This window comes from Eretmochelys imbricata, chromosome 18 (genome assembly GCF_965152235.1).
Source record: "Eretmochelys imbricata isolate rEreImb1 chromosome 18, rEreImb1.hap1, whole genome shotgun sequence".
NCBI lineage: Eukaryota > Metazoa > Chordata > Testudines > Cheloniidae > Eretmochelys > Eretmochelys imbricata.
This window is the reverse complement of record NC_135589.1, coordinates 5,320,497-5,347,452: the sequence shown is the minus strand read 5'-3', so window position 1 is coordinate 5,347,452 and position 26,956 is coordinate 5,320,497. Positions and strand designations below refer to the sequence as shown.

Genomic DNA, 26,956 nt, shown 5'->3' with positions numbered 1-26,956 from the left:
TTAGCTGTAGAACACGGGTTTGCGATGTATGCGCACCACATTGTATGTGTTTAGTCCTGGGGCATCAAACCCGGGAGACAAACCCTTGCGGTCAAAGGGATAGAAATTAAAGAGCTGCCCATCCTGGGTCTCCAGTGAGACTGAGGCAGAGCCCAGCCGCAGAATGCATGGGAACTCCTTGTCAAAAACCACCTGGAAGACTCGGTCTTCCAGGTGGTGGAGCTTGATTGTCCGGTAATTTTCAGGGATCAGCTCTTCAATATGGGGTCCAAACTGTTGCATGACCAGAACCCCAATGGGCCCAACTTTAATCTCATAGAAGGTCAGGTTGGAGTAAGTGTAATAGCCAACATAAGGAGTGGGATTTGGGGGAGGGCTCAGGCTCTTCTCTGCCTCCCGGAATGCTGTCTCCATGGCAGGGATAAGGTACTCATATGTCTGAGTCACAATATCTCCCCCTTGGGGCCTAGGCCCTGCCATTAGCACTATGAAGCTTAAGCGGAGTTTGGGGACAAGGGAGAAGGTGGCTGAATAGCCATCGAGGTCACCATCCTTCCTGATAATATCATAGCCCAGCTGCTCATTGATCTCCCAGGGTGTGCCAGTCTTGTTGGCAAAGTATTCACTGGAGCACTTAAAAAGAGGTGTCAGCATCGTCTTCACTGTGTCAGGCTCCAAAAGGCGCCGGTGGTAGGTGCCCAGGAAGACCATTGCAAGCTTGGCAAGGTCAGCGGCTGTGGAGTACATCTGGCCAGATGGCCTGTACCAGCCCAAGTCATAAAGGGGGGCAGGCTGCCCACTGCTATAGAACCCGACGGCCATTTGGGACCGGATTGGTGGTGTGATATCAAAGCCAGTGTCCTCCATGCCCAAGCGGTCCAGGATATTCTCTGAGACCCATCGCTGGTACTCCCCTTCGGCGGCATGATCTGCTAACACGTGGGCCATCAGAGAGAAGGCCAAATTACTGTAATGGCACCTGAAATGAGAAAGAAATGCAATTCAGTGTCATCTTCAGAACAGGGTTGCACCTGTGACGCTGGCAGTTCAGGTGCCCACTTATGCCAAGGCCCCAGGCCTCACTGATCTCTCACATAGGCATAGCTGGAAACCAGTCTTGCTTAGCGGTGTGTCAGCATCACCAAAGTAGATATTAGATGTTACGTTGGTAAAAATGTGCTTAGTGTCTTATAAATGTGTGTAGGATGCTGCATGTATTGTTCTCACTCAAATATGCCTCATGTTATAATGTAACAGCACACATTTGCATTGTATATACCTCTGTAACTAAGTAATCCATCAAATGAGAAAAAAGCCTGGCGTAATGCAAATGATGGTGTCTTACAAGAAGATGTTAAATTCTGTTCATTAAACACAGATGAGTCACTGTGTGAGATCAAGGATCAAAGACTTTGTTAACTGCGTTCCCCTCTCCCCTTATCCTATGAAGAAGGAATCTGGGTGGGAACTGCTGCGGTCAGCTTGGTTTCTGTGAGAAGAAGCTATAAATACAGACACAAGGAAAAATTCTTCATCTCTGGACTGTTTGGATTCTAACACGGCAGAATAACTGAATGGGAAGATGGAGATCCCCAGAGTTATGCTGGGTAGTCCTTAAAGACTTTTGGGAAACTGGCAGATTAATACATCTCTGCTACCATCTCTACTACATCTCTGCTACCTCTCAATAACTCTCATTCCTTTTTTTACCTCACAAACCTTTAGTTATTTTACTATAGAATTGGCTAAAAGTGTTGTCTTTGATGTAAGATTTAAGGTACAAATTGACCTGAGGTAAGTGACTGGTCTCTTGGGACTGGAAGCAACCTGAATATTTTGTGATTTTTGGTGTAAGTGACCATTTATCACATAGTCCAGCTTGCCTGGCTGGCAAGATAGACTGGAGCGTCCAAGGGGACTGCCTGTGACTGCATTGTAAGACTACTGTAATACTTTGGGAGTTCACATTTGTTACTGGGTTGGTGAAATCTAATTCTAGAACATATCACCAGTTTGGGGTGTCCGCCCTGGTTTTGACAGTCTGCCCTGACGTTGGTACTCATGGTCCAGAGCCACTCCAGACAGTGTGACAGCAAGAACCCTGACCTCCATAGATTCCACAGCATTAGGCATTCTATAAAAGCCACAGGCAGATTGTGATGTGGTCTGATCATGTGCTAACGGGAACTAAGAAAAGATATTTCCAAACTCTACTCTCTTGTACCCTGAAACCACCTTAAATTTTCAAAGGGCCGAAGGGCAGGCAGATTGAATGCAGAGCAGAGGAAGAAAGAAAGAGGAGCAGAGGTTTTGCCATTCTGAATTGCTGGTAAGTCAGGAAATATAGAAGGGAGGATTCCAACAGCAGCATTAACTTAGCCACACTGATTCAAATAGTCATAGTTTCCAAGGCCAGAAGGGAAGCCCTGTGATCATCTAGTCTGGCCTCCTGTATAACACAAGCCAGAGAAGAAAAGGAGTACTTGTGGCACCTTAGAGACTAACCAATTTATTTGAGAAGCCAGAGAATGTCCCCCCAAAAGTTCCTAGAGCATGTCTTTTAGAAAAAACATCATATCTTGATGTGGAACCTGTAGATATCACAGTCCACATTTAGCAATAGAGACTGGAAATACTACACCCAATACATGCCAAAAGATATCACCGCAAGAACAGTTAATTCTGCATTTCCTACCTTGTTGTTTTCAGTTGTTCAGCAGACAGTGCATTCAGTTTTCTGCACTTCATTTCTCTTCACTGTTTTTTTTTAAAAGGAAGGACAGGGCTGAAGGCCTGTAGATGCAAAAGTGCACCATGTCTCTCAGGAGCAGGCCATAAAAGTCCCAGCTAAGCTGCTTTGCATACTTAACATGGCATAAGCATTTAAACCACCTTAAGGTGGCAAAAGCACTTAAATTGCTTTGAGTCAGCAAGGCAGCATCACAGCAATGTTACGTCCTTAAGGAAGCATAAGTGCTTGAGTCCTATAAGTCCATGAGCTGTTTTAAAGTTTTAAGCTCGAATGGCATCTATTGACATAAGACAGAGAAGTTCGCACTTCAGAAACAACCCACATGGGCACACTTTGTCTTTCTAGAAGTGTTTTCAACCAGTCATAATGTTGTTATTTATAATCAGGTTTTACTTCCATGCTTAGGCATGGCCATAGTTCTCAATGGGCACTCCATACACACCTAGCTCAGCCATTTTTGAACTAATTGAAAAAAAAAAACAAGATGATCATTTTAAACAGCAGGAAAATATATTTTTTTCCTACTTACACTTATATTGCAAAAGTGGCTGAAAATGTTCTGTTCAGAGTTCCCAGAAAAATGTTACCATTGCATGGATGCAAAGATAGGAAATGTTCCTGTGAAAAGATTATCTTTTCAGAATGTTATGGGCGTGTATGAGCAAGAGAAAAAATCAAAATAATTTTGACACCTGAAGTACCAAGGTGCTCAGAGACCAGCAAGTGATCCTGGAGGCACGCATGTACCTCAGTGAGGAGTGAGACAGGTTAATAGATCTGCAGGCCATAAGGAACCATTATGCTCATGTAGTCTGACTGCCTGGCCAGGATTTTACCCAGAGTTTCCTGAACCAAACCCATAACTTCAGGTGGAGCTAGAGCAGATCATTTAGAAACAGATTTCCACTCTGCATGTAAAGACTCTGTGTAATGGAGAATCCTCCATGTCCCTAGGCAAGTTGTTCCAATGATTAATTACCCTCACTAAAAATATGCAAAGTTTAAGTTTGAATGTGTTTACTGTCAGCTTCCAGCCACTGGATCCTGTTCTGCCTTTGTCTCCCAGATTGATGAGGCCTCTATTATCAGGCAACTTAAATTTTGGCATTTTCTAACTGTTAAGTGCTTGACTTTGCAAACCCAGGTAATGGTCTTGTAATAGGGTTTTTTATTGCAATGGGCATTTATAGATATTTTTGACAATATGTTGATTTTCATGTAATTTCTTTATCTGACAACTTGATTTTTTTCTGGAATGGATCACCAAGACCTCAGCCTGAGCCTTCTCCACTACAGATGTAAATTCTGTCCTGTCCTTTCCTACCAGACACAGATCAGCCATGAGACCCGGGGTTAACACGGCAGAATGGCCTTGCATCCCTGCTGACTGTGCTGTCACTAGTTGCTAATGCTGACTTCCAAACTATCCCACTTTGTCTTCTCTCTCTATATCTAATGGTACTTGAGTGAATGATGCATGTTAAAGGAGAGCGAGGGTTGCAGGCACTGTACTGTAACAGGAAGGAGCTGCCTGCACCACCTGCAGCTCTGGTTCTGACTCCTTAGCAGCTAAGCATTGCTACAGTCGCCAGATATTAGCCAAGAGAAGTGTAAGTCATGCATACACCTGACCTGGTTCCTGGGTCAACTACCAGAACATCATCCTTCAAGAGAGCGAGAGCATCTTGTGTGCTTCCTCTCCACAGCAGACTGGTGGACCGCAATCTCCTGGGCAGCCCTGTGCCATTGGAACAATAGGATATAAAACAGCAACAGACAAATAATGATTTTCGTTAGGATAACATCAAGATTCACTCATTGAGTTTGGTCAATAATGATCCAAAATGGTAGAGTCAAAGACAAAGGAAAACAACAGTGATTTAATTACACTCTCTACCAAAGACACAGCAAATGTGCTACTACTCATAGACCCATAGACTTTATGGTCAGAAAGGACCATCGTGATCATCTAGTCTGACCTCCTGCACATCGCTGGCCACAGAACCTCACCTACCCACTCCTGTAATAGACCTATACCCTTTGACTGAGTTACTGGAGTCCTCAAATCATGATCTGAAGACTTCAAATTACAGAGAATCCACCATTTACATTAGTTTAAACCAGCAAGTCAACCGTGCCCCAGGCTGCAGAGGACTGCAACCCCCCACCCCAGGATCTCTGCCAATATGTGACCCAGGGAAAAAAATCCTTCAGTACAGTACAGTGCACAGAGCTATACTGGGGAGAGGCGAATCACTCAGGGTAACAAGGTAAGAGCTGACCCACACTTTTCTGCCAAACTTGTTCTGCTTCCTTTTAGTAAAATGTCTTGAAATATTATAAAACCCTAGCTGGATCCAGGCTTGTGCAAGAGCCTTTTGGAAGGAAAGGCTGATCGAAAGGGCTCAGTAAATCCCAGCCAGAGCTTTCAGGTGAACATGTTCCATTAGCTTAGGAGCTCCTGCAAAACAGTTTCCATTACATCCCCAGTTGTCATATATTTATAAATGTCAGGAACATCCGTTTGTGGGGGCTGAAATTTTCCAAACTTGTTTCTGTCCCAAAGTGATTTTTTGTTTCAGTTTGTGCTAAATTCCTCCAGACTTTTTTGAGTTGTAGGAGAGTGAAAACAGTTCACTTTTCCCACTAGAAATAAAATACATTTTAACCACACTTTTCAGAACAGGGCTCCATTAAACAACCCCCTGAGGCCAAATTCTCAGCAAAACATAGCTGCAGTGACTTCATTGAGATGATTTACACAAACTGAGGATCTGGAAGTGTAGAACTGGAACTTGTCATGGGCAGAATCCTCAGAGGTCTAGGGCCTGCGCATAGTTTGGGGGGAACTTGTGACTGAGAGGGTAAAAGCAATAGAAAAATTACTTGTTTGCATCAAGCTCAGTGAGCACTTGCCCAGAGTCATAGATTGTTAATCCAGAAGGGACCCCTGTGATCCTCATCTGACCTGTATAAAAAAGGCCATACAATGTGCGCAAAGTGTAATGAAGCCCCTCCCTCTTTGTGAGATCAATGCACGGGTTCCCTATCTATCCTAACCTGGGGAGTTGGGCAGGCTGTAGGGACCAGGGTGGAGGCAGTCATGCCTAATGGTTAGAGTCAGGCGCTTGGAACCGGAGCTAGAGTCAGGAGCCAAGCCAAAGGTCAGAGGCAGAGACAGAGTTGGGGTAGGCTTTAGAAGCAGGGACGTGGAGTGAGGCAGGAAAGCAGGAACCAGGAACAGACAGGGGCCTGGGATAAGGAGACCAGGAACAAGCAGGAAGGCAGGGCTCAGGCATCAGGCAAGGAGGCAGAGACCATACTCACAGCCAGCAAGGATCCCTCTTGTTGATTACACAATTTTCTGTGCCTTTTTCTGGTTTAAGTAGAGCTTCCCAGCCAATAGGTGGGGCTGGATGTCTCACCCAATCAGGAGCTTTGTGGGGTCTTTTGCAAGCTAGAGCATCACTGGCCCCCTTCTCCCCTAACTCAAGTGAGCTGCTCGGGGTGGCTGTGGTCTGAGGCCTGAACAGGGCTCTGTAGGCCTGGGTTGAGGCCAACGATCTCTCATGCAGATCAGGGAGCTGCTGCTACAATAGCTGACTTGCATAGAATCACAGAATATCAGGGTTGGAAGGGACCTCAGGAGGTCATCTAGTCCAACCCCCTGCTCAAAGCAGGACCAATCCTCAATTTTTGCCCCAGATCCCCAAATGGCCCCCTCAAGGTTTGAACGCACAGCCCTGGGTTTAGCCGGCCAATGCTCAATGGAGTGAGCGGGGGCCATGGCCTCTGAAAAGGGGTGGGGCTGGGGGCGGGGCAAGGGTGTTCGGTTTTCTTCAACTGGAAAGTTGGCAACCCTAGCACCAAGCAGGTAATGCTCAATCCCTTGTAGAGTCAGGCACTGATACAGTAGAGCCTCCCTAATTACCACCACTGACTGGGAGGTTCATAGCAAGGTACTGAAATCTGCAAATTAGGGAGTGAACAAGCATAACCAAAAAAAAAGCAAGGTCATCGCTTTACGCACACACTTTGTTAACTGATCTGACAAGTGTAGTCATCATTATTTATAACAACATTTCATAGTATAATTAATACATAAGTACATTTCAATATAACAAAATCTTAGCAACCTAGCACTTCACTCCAGCACTATCTCTGCTCAGAGGTGTGAGTGGATTTTACAGCACGCAGATCAGAGAAATGCAGGGTAGTGAGGCTGCATTGTATATTACTGTTTATGCTGTAAAAAGCCACCGCTAAGATATATATCATGTGCAACACTGCAGCATTAATGTTACTATTAAAATCTTAACTTTTGCATTTCCTGACTTTGTGGGTTTAACTGTGCAACTATAACATTGCATTTGATATTGGATTCACTTTTAAAATCATCCTTCCCTAACTACTAGATGGGCACGGTGTGTGCAGCCAACCACACCTTGCTGACAATAAAAACATGCATAACGTGTGTTGCGTTTACTCTGTAAGGTGCTTTTCATCCCTCAATTTTAAAGCACCTTACAATGATGTGTTAGCATCATTATCCCCATTTTACAGGAAGAGCAATGGAGGCAAAGGCACAACCCCTGCCTGCTGATGCCAAGATTACCTGCTTCCAAAATATCTCAGAATAGCAATGCCCACTAATTCTGGGTTAATAATGGAATCTGCATGCTTCTAAAGGAGTGTCAAAGCAGAGCACTTGATACCAGCTAACAGCAGGCATTAATAGCCGTACCTTTTGAGGGATTTCCAGATTATATCAGGCCTTGCCATCTACAGCTACTTTAATATCAAAGTTACTCATTTATAAGAGAAACAGCAGATTAAGAGCCGTTCCCTGACAGCAAACACCAGGCTATCCCAGATCAGGAGGCCGCACTGCCAGCATTTCGATTATAGAAGCTATATCCCATCAAAACAAACAATGCTTAACAATTCTCTGCCTCCCAACTCCACCTCACGGACCGTGACAGCACTCTGGGCTGGGGAGGAACTGTGGTGACAAGAAGCTGCCTCACATTTCATCCCTGATTTCAATGCAGAAGCCTGAATTGCAAAGAAATTAGGAAACAGGAAACAGCCAGGAATCCAGCAGCTCCTACTGGCTTAGTCAGGGGAAGACCTACTCATCACAGCTCTGTCAGTGGGAGGCAGGTCCCAGACAACAGACCAACTCAGTGCACCTGCTAATAGCTAGGCTGGAGAGAGGCTCTCTTTCGGCTCGCCTGTTGGAGCAGCTGGAGAATCCTGGTTGACACCAGGATGGGGCTGTTTGCACTACCTGACAAACACAGACAGAGGTTTTTGCATTGCTGTGTCCTGTTCTCACTGGGGACAGGGAGTTTTGTTGTTTTAAATGGTATGTTGATGCACAGAGTCAAGCTGGAGAATTTGGTGAGGATTGAAGAACTGGGAGTGGGGTTCTCTCACCTGAGAGCTGACTAGCCATCCTGCGCAGTGTAACAGGTGATGGCTTGAGTGGCACTGACCCTTTCTCCAGGAAGATCAGCCCATCCGCTGTGTATCTTTGTTCAGATTCCTTGAGTCGCCCCAGAGGATTTTTAATAATGAAGCTCTGGGCATAGCGTTCCAAAGGATCATCCAGAGATGTCACCTTCCCTTCCTCCCACAGTTTGTAGAGCATGATGGTGGGGAAGATCTTGGAGATGCTGGCAATCCTGTCATGGGACAAATGGTTACATGGCTTCACCACCAGCTACTAGTCCAGCATTAACTAGTCCTTGGGCCAAGCAATGTTCCCTCTAATTTTTTACATCTGTGTGTGGAACGAATTTTGTTATGTGCACCAATATGGAGGTGATGTGTGGCAGGGGTGTGGCCAAGGGGTTCAGAGTGTGGGAGGGGGCTCAGGGATGGGGCAGAGGGTTGGGGTGCCAGGGGTGAGGATTCTGGCTGGGGGTGAAGGCTCTGGGGTGCGGCCCGGATTGAGGGGTTCAGGGTGCGGCGTGGGGCTTAGGGCTGTGGCAGAGGGTTGGGTGCCGGGGGGTGAGGACTATGGCTGGGGGTGAAGGCTCTGTGATGGGGCTGGGGATGAGGGATTTGGGGTGCAGGCTTCCCCAGGGTTGCGGTGGGGAGAGAGGACTCCCCGCAGCCCTCTCTCATGGCAGCAGCCCAAGGCCGAGGGGGAGGCGCCTCTCTCCGTCTGGGCAGCCCTTGATAGCCTGCTGGTGAAGCTTAGAGGGAACTTAGAGGCTAAGACCTTTCAGGCTACCACATCATGCCAAACATTCTCTGAACAACTCAGCTATTCTAAACAAGTCCAAACAGGGGACAGCATTTAAGGGATGCTCAGCACATCAGATTGCTCAAGGAGCTGATTATCTGTTGCTTTATTAAATTTATAATCTACATTAATGTAACAATAAGGGACCAAAAGTCAGGAAAGATTAAAGTTAAGCTTGAACATATATAACTCTGGCCCGGTTGCCCATATGCATTATGCTACAACTTTCACGTATGGAATCAAATAATCCAATAGAAATAATATAATAGAATTGTTTGCAAATAATACAATAGATTTTTACAGTATTTTCTATAGCCCTTGAGATACTCAGGAATATTTAAGGTAGATTGTATTCATTTCATTAAAACTGTAACATAATGTGTATCTACATGTGGAGAGAATACGGTTGTGTATTCGACATTCAGATCTGATTTTTGAATGCTTAATTTTGCAGCCTTAACTTTATATCAATGTATAGGCAGGGGTCTTGTGGAAGAAATAGCATGTGATCATGTAATTAAAGTCTTTATCGTAATGTATATGCACAAGGGGGTCAAATTACAGTTGTGCATGGAAACTTAACTCTAGTATTTCCTAACTTTTGAGTGCTTGACTTTAGAGCAACCTTAATGCAATTTCCTAGGATTTTAGAAAACAAACTGAAAAAACAGAATTTCTATCCTGTGAAATCGTATTAACACCAGCTTGGATCATCAGAAGGGTTGGAACCTTTAGATCCACCACACATATATTTGTCACTTGAGCTAACAGTAATAGGCTGTTTTCCTCAATGTACATGTGCCACTAGAGGGAGTCTGGACACACACCTTCCTGGAGAGTTTCACAGCTATTTGTTGACAGCAGAGGAAAGTAGAAACTCAACACCTAGGTTCAGTTCCAAGGTTTGATCTATTCTGTACAGGATCCTACACCAGACTCATCACCATAGTAGCTGAGTGCCTAGGTTCTGGAGACAAGTGGGCTCCAGCGATTATAGACTCTTCTGTCCCTGTGCCCTCAGCCTGTCTCCATCCCCTGTGTCCTCCTATCTATCCCCCAATCCTGGCTTCTGTCCCTCCTCCCCTTTACTCCTACCTGCTTCCACCCCTCAGCTTCTTCTCCCTTACCGCTCTTCTCCAATCTATGCCCCCATTCGGCCTCCTGCACCCCTTCCCCACCTGTTCCTATCTGCCCCCCACGTGCCCTGCTCCTCCCTTGCTCCTGCCTGACTGCCTCTCCAATGCTCCACCTCCTCCTTTGCTCCTATCTACCTCCCCCTGGCTGCTGCCACTTCCCCTCTGCTTGTATCTCCCCCCATCCATGCCTATATACCTGCCCAGACTCCTATCTCCCCCTCCTCTGCTCCTATCCAAACCCCCGCCTTGGCTTCTACTCTCATCCCCTTTTCTTCTGTTCTCCCTAGCTCCTTCTCCCATTTCTCACCACCCTAAACTACAGCCAGGCTTCCTCTTTCTCCTTGCTGCTTGGGTTCCACCGGAGGAGCATGGAGAGCACAGGAGAGGCACCAAACCACAGCAGCCCCTGGCAGCGATGAGGCCAAATTGCAGGAAAGTCCAGCTCAGCCCTTGCAGCCCCTATGTTCAGCTGCTCTGTGGGAATGGCACATGTAGGAGCTGTGAATGGCTGGAGCATGCTCAGTGCAGGCAGAATCTTTGGCTAGTTTAGCTGCCAAATGCTAAGTCTCTGTGGAGCTTGGGCAAACTGCAATTTTTAGGAGACTAATACCTGGGGCCAAGTTTGGGGGAATGTTAATGGCAACAGCAGGGAGATCTCCCTAAGGTTAAGTCCCTGCTTCAAAGCATGAAGGTGCTAGGGCTTTTCAACTAAACAATTGTAAGGATTTTCTAATATGGCAAAACAACCTGTTTTCCTTTAATCTTACACATCTTAACACCGCTTTTCATAATTATGCCCAGGTCTTCTTCTTGAGTTGGGATAGTTAATTTAAAGCCTCTAGGTGTATGAGTAATTCAAATTTTCCCTTAAATGTGCATAACTTTGTATTTATCAGCATTGAATTTTATCTGTCATATTGCTTATTTACCTAGCTTGATTCTTGATTAGTTCCCTGTGAAGCTCCTCACAGTCTTCTCTAGGCTAGTTTAACCTGAATAATCAGGACAGTTTCGCACCTCACTACTCACTTTTTTCCAGTCCACTAATAAATACATGAAACACCACTGGTCTCAGAATAGAACCTTCCTGTACATCATGGTTAATCTTTTCCCATGCTAAAAATGAACCATTTCTACTCTTTGTTAGAAGAAAAGGAGTATTTGTGGCACCTTAGAGACTAACTCAAATAAATTGGTTAGTCTCTAAGGTGGCACAAGTACTCCTTTTCTTTTTGCTGATACAGACTAACACGGCTGCTACTCTGAAACCTACTCTTTGTTAGCTGTCTCTTTGCCAGATCAAGGACACCCCTTAATTACAGGGCAGGTTATCACTAAAGGCAAAATAGTGCTGGTTAAGTAATCCTTTTCATACCTGTGCATGGACTATATACAATTTTGCCCTTGTATTGTATGTGTGCATTTTACAAAATCCTGAAGGAAGTGTATGCCTCTCCCCCCCCATGCACACATTCCAGCTCCGTTGCTGCCCTCCCCAACATGTGTGGTTTGCCATTGGAAGGGATCAAAGGCCTTGAAGTGACATACATTGCTCTAAAGTACTAAACAGAGCAGTTTAAAGGATAGTTCTACTTGAAAAAGTGGCTGTCTAAAAATGGCATTGTAGGTCTCCTATTTATTACATCTCAGCAACTCAGGATCAAGTATGCTCAGTTTACATGTAAAAGGACGTATTTTCCAACTTCTAATGCTGCAAATGATCCCTGTGAATTAAGTTGTAGTCTTCCCTTCTCATGCATCATCCTCAGGGATATTGGTTCTGCAGACAAAATTCTGCCCTCAGTGACCCTTGTTCTCCCCATCCCTTTGCCTTCACAGAGTTTGCACAGCTGGTGGGACCCGAGCCCTTGAGCTGTGTCGTGACGCTAAAAAAAGAGTACAGAGAGGTAAAAATGTATTTTTGTCACTGCAGTGGGTATATTATTACCTGATACTTATAGGACCTAGATGTGCAATGTTTATTCTTGTTGGTGAGCACCTGATTGTGCACAGAACCACATTGAAGTCAATAGAGTTACTCGCAATTGTGTGTGCTCACCAGCGTCAGTGGGGCTTCCACCACTGGGCCCACAGGAGCAGAGCTGCTGAGTAAGAGGTTGTTATTTTCACATTCTGAGTAGAAATGCATTTTAAACTGCAAAAAACAGGGAGGGGTAAGGGCAGATGGGTTCATGGTAAGACTGAGCAGCCAGGCAAGGATGGGCAGGGTTCAAGACAGAATAGGTTCAAGCTGACTTCAGTTTAGATCATCCCATTTTAAGATGTGTGATTAACTGAAATGTGAATAACTTCACTAAACTGACTGACAAGACAAGCCACATTTAGTCATTTTGACGATATCATTGTTTTAAGTCAGCGATTTCTGGACCATCCTAACTCAGTTTAGCTCAATCCAAAACGGGAGTGCTGCAGAGTCTCAGGGTGCTCTGAATTGCTGCAGCTTTGAATGGCTCAAAAAACAAAGGCAAAAGTTTTAACAAACTGATTTTAAATGTTCATAACTTTAAAATTACCAGGGATTTTCATCAGACTTAGCTTGACCTTTAAGTTTTAATGAGATCAACCAAAAAATCAAGTTTGAGGAAAATCAGTTCAATAGATTTAAAGTTATAAATATTTAAATTTAGCAAAGACGATATGAAACCCTGCTTCATGCGCATGTGTAGGGCATCTCTTTCGAAGGGTCTCATCTAGGACATATTCTCGCACATTTAAGAGAACAACTAACCTTTCATTGACTTCACTGGGGGAAGGAGTATGTCCATACTGGCTTCATCTACTGAGCATGCTCAGGATACATTTCCCAAATACAGGACTCATTACTTTGCTAAATGAACCCCATTTTACCCCAAGTCAGCAAAAGCATTACACCTCAGTATGGATTATGCACAGGCCAAGTTTCAAGCATTAGATAACTTGCTCTAGTGCTGTACAGAAAATGGTGATTAGGTTTTTCTGCAGTGGAAAAAATATTTCTTTTCACTCTGATGGAACTCAGAAACAGCTGACGTTGCCCAAACTTTAAAAAATAAAATTAAATCCACCTGCATGCAGAAACCAAGCCTTGAAAGTTTCATTCCAAATGGTAAATGCTTCAGTAAGCTGAGAGCGTGTTTAAGATGGGAAGATAATAGAAGCTGTTGTCTAGCCTTAACTATAGAGTCTGCAGCACTGGGGGTGGTGTGGTAAAATGGGACCCAGCTGGGGGCACCCCTCCCCACAAAACCCGCTAAACCCAGAGTTGTGCAGGGGAGACCCCTCACAATCTGGAGGTACTAGGAACCAGGTGGTGCCTCCCCTTCACATGGACTTACTACAGAGAGGAGCCTTTTGGAGAACTTTCTCCAATTTAGGCTGGACTACCACTGCCCTCTGTTGATTAGCTGTTTGCTCCAACCTTCCCCCACAATCTCTTCATTTTAGGCTATGTCTACACTTCACTTTCATCGTTAAAACTTTTGTTGCTCAGAGGTGGGGGGGGAAAAAAACCCCGAACGACAAAAGTTTTAACAATGAGAAGCACTGGTTTGGACAGTGCTTCATCAGCAGGAAATGCTCTTTTAGATGGTCTCCTACAGCATGTGGGAAACCCTTATGCTTAATGATCTGTGCCATCCTGTATTTAGCTCAGACACTCTGATTACTGTTTCCAGACCTGAGGAAGAGCTCTGTGACTCTCAAAAGGTTGTCCCTTCCACCAACAGAGGTTGGTCCAATAAAAGATATTTCCTCACCTACCTTGTCTCTCTCATGTCCTGGGACCAACATGCCTACAACAACATTGCAAACAAGACAGTTGCATTGTAACTGCACCTGGCACACATTAAAGGGAGGATCTGTGATGGCTGTTCCATTTTTATTGCCCCACATTTGGAAGAAGTAGGGTTTTTTTAAGATTTCAGAATGTATTTATGTAATTGAATTGATATGCAGTGCATACATCCCTCCCACTTGCTGTCTGTCGAGGCATAGTGACAGTAATTTTCCAGGTTTCAGAGTAACAGCCGTGTTAGTCTGTATTCGCAGAAAGAAAAGGAGTAATTTTCCACTAACCCAATAGCTAAATCATACCCAATTCCTGCTGTATTAACTTGCAAACCCCACCTGTAAATGGTGTACTCATTGGGCATCGCTGAAAAGGGGTCAGAGCCATTCTTCTTCCCAAAGTTGCCTGTCCAGAGCACAGTGTCATTGTAGATAACAATGGCAGACATGGCAGGGAGGCTTGGGCTATGGATTTTGTGGCGCAGAAGCATGTCCACCTAGGAGAAGATTAGAAAGTGGTGAGGAGTTTGAAGGCAAGCACAGAGTAGGACAAAGGAATGAATCAATACAACAGTGCATTCACAGTGAACAGGGATAATTACATTTATCTACTGGTGAGCAAATGGCTCTGTACAAAGATAAGTCAAATATTTAAAACAAAGCATTTTTAATCAATGATCTGTCTCTGAAAATTGAATTTTTCACAAAATCTTTGCTTTTGACTGTCCCATCATTTCTTTAATGTTTTTCTACGGTTCTACATCTCTACTCTGTACCCTTGCTTACTGATTATTAGCTGGTTCCCATCATCTGCGTATCTGCAAACCTTGTTATTTAAACAAAGATAAAATTCCCATAATAATACCTAGTTATTATATAGCACTTTTCACCAGTACATCTCAAAGTGCTTAATAGGAAATGTATGAAACCCAGATGTGCAGTCTTCTCACATACCATAGACAATAAAGGGGAAGGGATGCAGACTGGGATAAGTAAAGAACATGTCAGAGATCTTCTGACCAATTTGAATGAATTCAAGTGAGCTAGGTCTGATGCTATTCATCCAAGGGTACCGAAGGAATTAGCTGAAGAAATCTTGGAGCCACTGGCAATAATATTTACAAACTCATGGATGACAGGAGAGGTCCCAGAAGACCGGCGAAGGGCTAGCATAGTGTCCATCTTTAAAAGGGGGAAAGGAGGAGCCAGGAACTACAGACCAGTCAGCCTGACGCTGATACCTGGGAAGCTACGAGAGCAATGTCTCAAACATTCAATTTGCGAATACCTGGAGGACGAAGGGGTGAGCACTAGCAGCCAGCCTGGATTTACCAAGAACAAATCATGCCACATCAGCTTCATTGACAGGGTAACTGATTTGGTGGATGGGGGAAATGCGGTGGACATAATATACCTGGACTTCAGCAAGGATTTTGACACAGTCCCACATGACATTCAAATCAGCCAGCTGGAGAAATGCGGGCTCAGAAGAACGACCATTAAATCGATATATAATTGATTAAGGAACTGCAAACAGAGAGTAACTATTAATGGAATGATTTCAGATTGGAGGGAGGTCTTAAATGGGGTTCCACAGGCAGGTGTTCTGGGTCCAGTGTTGTTTAACATCTTTGTTAATGACCTGAATGTAGGTATACAGAGCACACTGATCAAATTTGAAGATGACAAAAAACTGAGGGGGTTGCCAACACTTTGGAGGGCAGAGCTAAAATTCAGATGGATCTTGATAAATTGTAGAACTGGGCTATAGACAACAAAATGAAATTCAACAAAGATAAATGTAAGGGAAGAAAAACCAAATGCACAAATACAAAATAGGGGATAACTGGCTTGGCAGCAGCAGTGCTGAGAAGGATCTGGGAGTTGAGGTGGATCACAACCTCAACATGAGTCAGCAATGCAATGCTGTTGCAAAAATAGCAAACGCAGTTTTAAGTTGCATTAAGAGAGGCATAGCATGCAAGTCGTGGGAGGTAATAGTGTCGCTCTGCTCGGTGCTGGGTAGGCCTCAGATGGAGCACTGTGTGCAGTTTTGGTCACCAACATATAGAGAGGATGTAGAGAAAGTGGAAAAGATCCAGAGGCGAGTGACAAATATGATCAAAGGGATGAAATGCAAACCACAGGAACTGGGTTTGTTTACTTTGGAAAATAGGAGATTATGGGGGGATATGATTAATGCTCTTCAAATGCTTAAAAGGCTGTTATAAAAAGAGGCAATGGATTCAAAATATAGCATGGCAGATTTAAATTAAAACCTCAGGAAAAACCAGAGGTGCTGACTCCATGGGTGATCTGGGGCTTAAGCCCGCACAGAAAAAAATAAGGGGTGCTCAGCACTCACCAGCCGCAACTGTTCGGTGGGGGCTGCCAATTAGCTGTTCAGACACTGGTGGGAGGCACTTACAGGAGGGCAGAGACCCTTGGGGGAGGGGGCGGAGCCTCAGGGCAGAGCAGGGGTGGAGCACCCACTGGGAAAAATAAAACTCAATACCTGTGAGAAAAACTTCCTAACTGTCAGAACAGTACGACAATGGAACAGACTGCCTTGGGAGTCAGGAAGTCGTGGAAGCTCTTTTACTGGAGGCTTTCAAAAGGAGGCTGGATAGCTATCTGTCTTGGATGGTTGAGATATAATAAATCTGTAACTTGGCAGGGGGTTAGACTAGATGGGCCTTGCAGTCCCTTCTAACCCTATGGTTCTATGATTCTATGAAATGTGAGTCCTCACACTAATATCTTAGGGTGGAAGATGCATAAAGCCAAGGTCCTGACCATTTGTGGATATTAAAAGATTCCATGGCACTTTTACAACATCAAGCGGATCAGTCCCAGTGTCTTGTTCAAATTCCAATCTGGAATCTCTTTTTTACTTGCAGAATCAATTGGATTGACCAGATTTTCTCTGCTCCACTGTGCACATGCTTGAGCAGTGTTAGAAGCTACTGCACTCCTCAGGGAAGTGATTCTCAGTGATGGACTCTTGCATACAATGGCTTTGTAAAGGACTTGGAATTGTTATGGATAAAAGCCTCCATCACACAGGACAGTGCTCACTCCCAAACCCATCACACAGGACAGTGTTTAGCCCACACACCCCTCCCATGCTCACCCCAAACCCTTTCCCCTGCACTCACTCAAACCCCTCCCCCATACTCATTACTAGAGCTGGTGAAAAACCCTATGAAATGCCTGACACTTGGCAGCTGTGCAACTTCAATGGAGAGATCAGCTTCCCTGGAGACCTGACTTTTACCCCATGATAACCCCATATGGCCTTGATTGGCACATCAGCACCCCAAGGGAGCAGAGTGTGGAAGACCGTTGGCCAAATACAACCCTACATTTAGTTTCTGCAAGGAATGCTGAGAGGTATCCATGTAGCCATGTCCAACCCAATAAAGAGCTCAAGGGAATATAAGAATTGCCATGCGCAGTCAGACCAATGGGCCATCCAGTTCAATATCCTTTCTCTGATGTTGGCCAATACTAGATTCTACAGAAGAAGGTGCAAGAATTCCAGTAATGGGCTGGCACGCTGTCTGGAGTGGCTCATGACCAAGACTGCCAACCTCAGAGCAGACTGTCAAAAACCAGGGTGGACATCCCAAACTGCTGGTATGTTCTAGAAATAGATTTCACCAACCCAGTAACAAATGTGAGCTCCCAAAGTACTACCATAGTCTTACAATGGAGTCACAGACAGTCCCCTTGGACACTCCAGTGTATCTTGCCAGCCAGGCAAGTTGGACTATGTGAGGTTCAACAAGGACAAGTGCAGAGTCCTGCACTTAGGACGGAAGAATCCCTTGCACTGCTACAGACTAGGGACCGAATGGCTAGGCAGCAGTTCTGCAGAAAAGGACCTAGGGGTTACAGTAGATGAGAAGCTGGATATGAGTCAACAGTGTGCCCTTGTTGCCAAGAAGGCCAATGGCATTTTGGGCTGTATATGTAGGGGCACTGCCGGCAGATCGAGGGACGTGATCGTTCCCCTCGATTCAACATTAGTGAGGCCTCATCTGGAGTACTGTGTCCAGTTTTGGACCCCACACTACAAGAAGGATGTGGAAAAATTGGAAAATGTCCAGCAGAGAGCAACAAAAATGATTAGGGGACTGGAACACATGGCTTATGAGGAGAGGCTGAGGGAACTGGGGTTGTTTAGTCTGTGGAAGAGAAGAATGAGGGAGGATTTGATAGGTGCTTTCAACTACCTGAAAGGGGGTTCCAAAGAGGATGGATCTAGACTGTTCTCAGTGGTAGCAGATGACAGAACGATGAGTAATGGTCTCAAGTTGCAGTGGGGGAGGTTTAGGTTGGATATTAGGAAAAACTTTTTCACTAGGAGGGTGGTGAAACACTGGAATGCGTTACCTAGGGAGGTGGTGGAATCTCCTTCCTTAAAAAGAAAAGGAGTACTTGTGGCACCTTAGAGACTAACCAATTTATTTGAGCATGAGCTTTCGTGAGCTACAGCTCACTTCATCGGATGCATACCGTGGAAACTACAGCAGACTTTATATACACACAGAGATCATGAAACAATACCTCCTCCCACCCCACTGTCCTGCTGGTAATAGCTTATCTAAAGTGATCATCAAGTTGGGCCATTTCCAGCACAAATCCAGGTTTTCTCACCCTCCACCCCCCCACACACAAACTCACTCTCCTGCTGGTAATAGCCCATCCAAAGTGACAACTCTCTACACAATGTGCATGATAACCAAGGTGGGCCATTTCCTGCACAAATCCAGGTTCTCTCACCCCCTCACCCCCCTCCAAAAACCACACACACAAACTCACTATCCTGCTGGTAATAGCTCATCCAAGGGGACACCATCACAGGGCCTAATAACATCAGCCACACTATCAGAGGCTCGTTCACCTGCACATCCAACAATGTGATATATGCCATCATGTGCCAGCAATGCCCCTCTGCCATTTACATTGGTCAAACTGGACAGTCTCTTCGTAAAAGAATAAATGGACACAAATCAGATGTCAAGAATTATAACATTCATAAACCAGTCGGAGAACACTTCAATCTCTCTGGTCACGCAATCACAGACATGAAGGTCGCTATCTTAAAACAAAAAAACTTCAAACCCAGACTCCAGCAAGAAACTGCTGAATTGGAATTCATTTGCAAATTGGATACTATTAATTTAGGCTTAAATAGAGACTGGGAGTGGCTAAGTCATTATGCAAGGTAGCCTATTTCCCCTTGTTTTTCCCTCCCCCCCTCCCCCAGACGTTCTGGTTAAACTTGGATTTAAACTTGGAGAGTGGTCAGTTTGGATGAGCTATTGCCAGCAGGAGAGTGAGTTTGTGTGTGTGTGTGTGTCCCCGGGAAAAAAGGGGGGGGGGGTGAGAAAGCCTGGATTTGTGCTGGACATGGCCCACCTTGATTACCATGCACATTGTAGGGAGAGTGGTCACTTTGGATGAGCTGTTACCAGCAGGAGAGTGAGTATGTGTGTGTATGGGGGTGGAGGGGTGAGAAAACCTGGATTTGTGCTGGAAATGGCCCACCTTGATTATCATGCACATTGTAGGGAGTGGTCACTTTGGATGAGCTATTACCAGCAGGATAGTGAGTTTGTGTGTGTGGTTTTTGGAGGGGGATGAGGGGGTGAGAGAACCTGGATTTGTGCAGGAAATGGCCCACCTTGATTATCATGCATATTGTGTAGAGAGTTGTCACTTTGGATGGGCTATTACCAGCAGGAGAGTGAGTTTGTGTGTGCGGGGGTGGAGGGTGAGAAAACCTGGATTTGTGCTGGAAATGGCCCAACTTGATGATCACTTTAGATAAGCTATTACCAGCAGGACAGTGGGGTGGGAGGAGGTATTGTTTCATGATCTCTGTGTGTATATAAAGTCTGCTGCAGTTTCCACGGTATGCATCCGATGAAGTGAGCTGTAGCTCACGAAAGCTCATGCTCAAATAAATTGGTTAGTCTCTAAGGTGCCACAAGTACTCCTTTTCTTTTTGCGAATACAGACTAACACGGCTGTTACTCTGAAACCTCTCCTTCCTTAGAAGTTTTTTAAGGTCAGGCTTGACAAAGCCCTGGCTGGGATGATTTAGTAGGCCACTGGTCCTGCTTTGAACAGGGGGTTGGACTAGATGACCTCCTGAAGTCCCTTCCAACCCTGATATTCTATGATTCTATGATTCTATAAATGGTCACTTACAAAAAATCACAAAATATTCAGGTTGCTTCCAGTCCCAAGAGACCAGTCTCTTACCCCAGGTCAATTTGCATCTTAAATCTTACATCAAAGAGAACACTTTTAGCCAATCCTGTAATAAACTAACTAAATGTGTATTAACTGGGAAAAAGAAATAAGAGAGTTATTTAGGGGTTCAAGCAAGCAAGCATATAGACACAAATGAGTTCAGACTGTGATTCAAAAGGTGACAGCATTGTAGTAATCTGTCAAGTCAAAATATCTTTCAGGACTAACCCATGCCAGCAGCATGGAGATCTCTTTTGCTTATGTTTAGTAATCTTTGCCTCTCAGAATCCAGACAGGATGAAAGAGATTTTCCTTGTCAGGGACTTTAAACCCCTCCATTCAAGGGTCCCAAATGATGGGATAAATTGTAGATCTCTCCTTCCTGGAGGGAGTTAGGAATGCCATCAACAGGGTCTCTGTCCTTTGATGCTACACATCACCTCATTTGCCTTCAATAGGCCATCTTGTATGCAGGGTCAGCACTTTACCTTAATTAATGCTTCTTTATTGTTTGGTGAGTTACACAAATACAGAGGTTTACAATGCAAACACTCAATATACCTTTATACCATGGGCTATGGAGGTTGTAAGTGAGATCAATACACATAGCATCCTGCAGGCATTTTATAAAGTCTAAACACTAAGCACATTCTTATCAACTTAACATCTAATATCTAGTCTGATAACACTAACACACAGATAAGCCAGACTGGTTTCCCAGCTATGAATTTGTAACTGTTCAGTGTGGCCTAGGGCCTTGGAATGAGCTGGCACCTGGTCTGCCATCATCAACGGGCAATTATAGACAATCTATAACAATCTATCCCATTGGGGGAATGTTTTCCTAAACCCCATCTCTTAGTGAATATAAACTCTCAGTTCTTCCCAGGATAGAGTCCCCCATCCTATAAGTATGGCCTGCATTCTTTGTCCCTAGATGCATACATTTATATTCACCCATATTAACTTGCACATAGTTTGTTTGCAACCAGTTCACCAAGAGATCTGGATCACTCTGAATCAGTAATCTGTCCTCTTTATTATTTACCACTCCCCTCAATTTTTGTATCATCTGCACACTTTATCAATGATGATTATGTTTTCTTCCAGGTAATTGATAAAAATGTTAAATAGTGTAGGGCCAAGAATCGATCCATGCAGGACCCCACTGGAAACACACCTGCTAGATGGTGATTTTAAGAACATGAAGTGTAACTCCTCTGTTTAACTGTTTAACTCCTCTGTTTATATATCCATGTAATTAGGAATAAGAATTACATCAGAGGGGCACACTAATCTCCAGAAGCTTCTGGTAGTTTGTCTCTTCTTTCCCAGAGCCCTGCTCACCTTTCCACACATACAAGTGCTTCCCACTGAAGTCACAGAGAGACACTCAAATTTTCCTGTGAAGGAGTCAGGCCACAGGAAGGGAAGTGTGGAGTTGTGCTCCTCAAACTGGATGTTGTTGTTACTGTGTTATCCAGAGGATAACCAAGACTATTGGAGGGCTTAGAGTTCAGCTGGTCCTGGATACACTTGAGACAGTCACCTGTCCTAATATGACCCTGGAGACTGAAGGAGACTGAAGAACCCAGATCTCTTCCTTCCTACATTCCTAGACTCTCTTCCCTACACCTACAGGTCACTGAGGTTAAGACATATACACCCCCATCCATGCCATTCCCACAGACCTTCTCCAGCGCATCCTTCAGGATTGGGATTGGGTGGTCCAGTGGTACAGGTTCTGGATAGCGGGGACACATCTGAATAGCTTCTGATCTCACCTCCATTGCAGATGGGCCTGGAAACAGTTCCAGAGAGGAGGCTGGTTGAGCAGATGGGTTTGCTGACATGTTTTACATAGAAGATTACACAGAATGAAGAAGTGCGGATGAGGCCACCGACCTTACAGAGCCTGAAGAGGCCTTGTGTAAAGCAAAGGAGGGGCTGACAGACCTACAACTCACACAGAATTTCAGCACGACATGTTTTTGGTGCACTTTCAAATCTACCCCAGCGAGGTACTGAGTACATGAGGGAAATCCTTGACTGAGTGTACTAGTGACAGCGGGCTGGCAGAGAGAGCATAGTTGACACAGGGCTCAATCCTGGTCCTCCTGAAGTTAGTAGGAGTTTTGCTGTTGAGTTCAGTAGGACCAAGTTGTGGCCCAAAGTTTCCCCATGAGCATCAATTGGGCACTGTGACTCCACAGGGAGGGAAAGAAGCAGCAAATGGAAATAAGCTTTTCCAGTAAATATTGTGAATACTGCCTGAAAGTGACCTGGACACCTAAGGAAACAAACCAGCTCCAAACCAGAACACATTGGACACATGGGGCCACCCACAGAAACAGCTGACCATCTGCCATGCCAGGGAGAAATCAGGGGCCCAATAATTTTCTTCCTCATTTTAAATTTTTGGTGCAAATGAAGAACTCTTATTTCCTAAGGAAAATGGGAACTCTCCTACCTGGGGCCAATATTTGCCCATCAGATTCCAGTGAGCTTCTGAAGCACAGCTCCCCAGCTCTACACATTATAAAGAAAATGCCTGTGATTTCCCCTTCTTTTACCCCTTTGGGGTGGGTATGTGCCATGTTGTGGTGCTGTGTAGCAGAGGAGAAATATCACTGCAGGACTTTTGGGCTGAGACCATTGTGGATCAATGACCGTGAAACCCCAGGCAGATTCTGACCAGTGCAACCCCATAAGAAGAAAGTGAGATCCAGACTCAGAGGTGAGTCCAAGTGAGTTTAGAAGGAGTCTATGTTGGTGTAATGTCTTCTTCTGACCCCTTCAAAGTGTCTCTGTAACTCTCTGGGCTCTCTTAGCCTTACATCCACTTACCAGTGTATGAATTACATCCCTGCACATGCTGCCTCTGAATCTGTCTTACTGAGTTTGCAATAACTGAGTGTGAGGAAGTCGAAGTGAATCTATGGGGTCTAAGCTGGCATGACCCATATGGCAAGGGGCCAGGAGAGAAGAGTAGCAGGTAACGCTGCTAGCAAGAGGGGGTACGCAGGTGTACATTAAAGTAGCCACCCACAGCTTTAACATGCACCTTCTGACTCCCTCCTTAGGATGTAAATTACTCCAGCGTGGTTTTAGCAGGTATAAGGGAATCCAGCTAGGCTTAGGAGGGCTTATCATGCCCCACCTTACTCACCACCCCTGACTTTGCTTCTGAGTGTAGACCCTGACTTCCTGAGGCAACCCTTTCTTATCATCACTGGCAGGTTTTCTTTGTTTTTCATTTGGAATCTCATTCACACCTGTTAGACCCTTCCATCTCACTGAACCCACTGGGCAAATAATTAGGTTGTGTGTAATGAAAGAGAGGCTCTGAGTGCACAGGGCAGGAGGGAGAGCCGTATCTACTACTTCCCCTGCAGCGTCCAACCAACTATCTGTAGTGCTCAACCCTGCAGAGTTTATTCAAACAACCACCTCTTGATTTCAATGGCATTGGGCTCTGGGTTCTGAGACCCACTGTGTGCAGGCTGATTGCTGGATACTCACCAGGCTCCTCCTTGGGGAGGCTGTACTGCCACAGGAAGCAGCCCATCATGGTCACAGAGAGCAGGGAAAAGAAGATTAGTGCCACGTGGATCCACTTCACTTCCATCATCAAGAGCCTAAGGAGACTCCGCCCTCTGGAGGCTTGCTGCAAAGAAGAGACATGGGGGTTTCAGTGGTACTGTTTATAGGACACAGAGAGAGAGGAACTGCCTCCCATGCTTATAAATTAGGTATGTACATGATCTACAGACAAGGACATGAGTTCCTGGTGCAATCACTGTAGCATTAATAGACAGCTTATAACGTGTCCAGCTGAAATGCCACGAAATTCTGTGAATAATCTATGCCACCATTGATGCAGCTGGTGCTGGAAGTTGCTTAAAAACTGGTTTGGGTTTCAGTATGCGAGCTCATGCTATTAAATCATGGCCTATTCGGTACAGAATAATCATGGCTCATTCCCAGCATCCCCACCACACCTTCAGTCTGAGTCATGTCGTGTGCGATGTCATTTGCATGCAAGATGCACACACACAAAAAGTTGCATTAAATTGTCTGCATCTCACTTATCTTTAATCAGGTTAGACTGAGCCAGTCCCCGGGGACTATACTGTAGCCTGGTCTCCTCTCCAGGACTGGAATCTAGGACGGCCGATTCAGGATTTCTCCCAAACCCATTGGTGCATGGGCTCTTTCTCATGTAACAAGGGAACTAAGAAAGCCACGGTCAGACTTGTAGGTACCTTTCTCACGCTCTGGCCCATGTGACTGAGGATCCTGAAGGGGAACCCAGATCCCATCAGCACTTAGCCCCTTTCCCCCCTCCTAAGCTTACGGGCACTTTCTGAATATGAACAGATGTTTGTTACAAATATTTTGTGAAACCTTTTGGTCTATTTCAAACATTTCCACAGCAGGTTTTGAAGTTGCATAGTACTCTGGGCTCTTCCATCCCTAAGTGGGAAGGTAACAGCCCTTGTCCCTTCTCGCTGCCTCTATCAGCCATGTGTCCTGACATCACCCATCCTGCTGCATGCTGGATGGACCAAAGAGCTGACAGCCAGAACACTTGCATTCTCCACGCTCCAGCTGCCTGAGCAAGGACAGCTCTCACCTGCCAGGGAACACCCATCAACACTAAGGAAAGCAGCATGTACCAGAAAAGGACCCCATCCTGGATCTGTCACAGACCTAGTTTCCCACAGGAAGGGGGGCAGGGGGAACCAGCATGCACCAGGAAGGGTGATGTCAGGTCATCTGTCTGATGGAGGCAGCGGGGGGGGGAGGGGGGAGAGGGTAAGAGGAAGGGGTGAGGAGCGAGAATGACATACAGAGGAAGGACAAAGGCCATCCAGTCCAGATGGCCTGGTCTGAAAGAGCAAGAGAAGATGGTGATGGAAAGAGGATAAATAGATACAGGAGAAGGAGAAAAGAGAAGCCAGGGCTACATTGCTCAGCTCAGAGAGAGACAGTGAAGCCCCAAGCTACACTGAAACATACTGTGCCCTAGCTGACAGGAGCAAAGGCTCACATAGGTGGAAGGAATTGATCAGACCCTAAGCTATTATCAGCCAGGTCCATTGCTAGGGTCACACTGCCCCCGGCCCCAGTCCTGAGTGACAAAGCTCACTCTTACCCATCTGTTAGTCCATGCTGGAGAGCTGCTCCTTAGAGCTGCAAGGAGATGCCATGTTCCTGCTGTAGGAGCTGAGAGTGCAGACCAGGGCCCTCACTTTTCATTTTTAGCTCCCACATGGTAAAACTGCCTTTTCACTGATGCCTCCTGCCCAGACTGTCTCCTCCTAGCTTCTTCCCCCACCCCGTTGCTGCCGGTGACTCCCAGGGCCCTGACGTCAGAGTGAAATGGGATTTTCTTGGTTTAATCTCTGGGGGAGGAGGTAATCCCCAATCTGCTCACTTCATGCACTTCGGACTTTCCCAGCCCACTAGACATTGATCCAAAAGGGAAGGGCGCCCAAACCTTTCTCACCTGATGCCACCTTCGTTCACCTCCCCTGGCAGGCAAGTGCCCTGCACTTCCAGTCCCATCTCTTCACACACCAGTCCCACTGCAGCACCAGCGACTATGTCCTGCTCTCCAAACCCAGAGACAAATGGCACTTACATAGTAACACAAATGGGACATCTCTCGCCATTCACTAGGGTGCTGAGCGCTTAAATCTGACTGACTGCACAGAGCTATTCATTCTCCATGGGATTTACAGGAAATGAATTACCCACAAATAACTCCCAACCCAGTCTGTGGGGAAATACACTCTTCTACCTGTCTCTTCTTATTCAGCAACAGAGATTCCATACAATTCCTGTCCCAAGTGGGAGAGGAGATCTGCAGGGTGATTTGATCCATGTCCCATTTTCTCTGAGCCCCCAAAGTTTGGGGAGAGGTTCAGATAAGTCGCCCCCTATTAAACCCTTCTCTTACACCACGCAGTGTAATATTTCCCTGTATCCCTTCCAGTGAATTAATACTCACACTTCTGTGTGTCACTTAGCTGGTGACAGACCTTATCACAAGTTATTAAGGCCCAACATGATTCACAGCTCCCGTCTGTACCATCCTCAGATGATGTCTCAGTCACACAGGCCATTGCCAGGAAGCACAAATATGCTGGATGTATCCGATCCAGGCTAGCTGATCTTAAGTGTGGCAACAGCAGAGCAGAGATCTGCCAGCCACCCTGTCTCGCCATGCTCTAAGCTGCAACCTCCCGTCCCAGGGAGGAGCTGCATGGCCTCTCTGGCAGTGCCTGGAGTGATCTTTGCTCTCTAGCTGACTGTTCCTTTGTCGCTGTGTTTCTCTGTCCATTTAACCCAATCAGAGCTTCCAGAAAGTGTCGTTCACCCCCCGCCCCCTCCCCAGCAAGGACATTAAAGCTACAGGGCCAGAGTGGAATTTGCTTTTCACTCTCTCAGGGTTGAAAGTGCCTGTGAGATAGAATATTAATTCTGTCTAATGCTTCTCTGCCATGTGTGTGAATTGGGGCTGAAACCAGCTGGGCTTTGTGAACTATTTATAGCGTCTTCATCTCCTCTTGGCATTTGTGCAGGGAGGCGATTAACCCTTGTGATGGACAGCATCTTCATGTCTGTGACACGTAGCTCACTCACTCAGCCCCAGTACATTTGGTGGGGAATCGCCAGGCTAATAATTTACAAAACACAGGAGGACGAAGCCCAGATGGGCAGAGACAGGGAACACAGGGGGCAGATCCTGCTCTC

At 45.5% G+C, this 26,956-nt stretch overlaps 1 protein-coding gene across 1 annotated transcript; it reads right to left on the bottom strand.

Moving 5' to 3' along the window:
* On the bottom strand, nucleotides 1-26,325 carry LACTBL1 (lactamase beta like 1). The gene is made up of 7 exons (XM_077837633.1): nucleotides 26,242-26,325; nucleotides 23,717-23,861; nucleotides 21,886-21,995; nucleotides 14,267-14,424; nucleotides 8,192-8,439; nucleotides 4,385-4,490; nucleotides 1-979 (listed from the first exon to the last, which is right to left on the bottom strand). Exons 1-7 carry the CDS (start codon nucleotides 26,323-26,325, stop codon nucleotides 1-3), a joined length of 1,830 nt encoding a protein of 609 aa, XP_077693759.1.
* Between the last annotated feature and the right edge of the window lie 631 nt (nucleotides 26,326-26,956).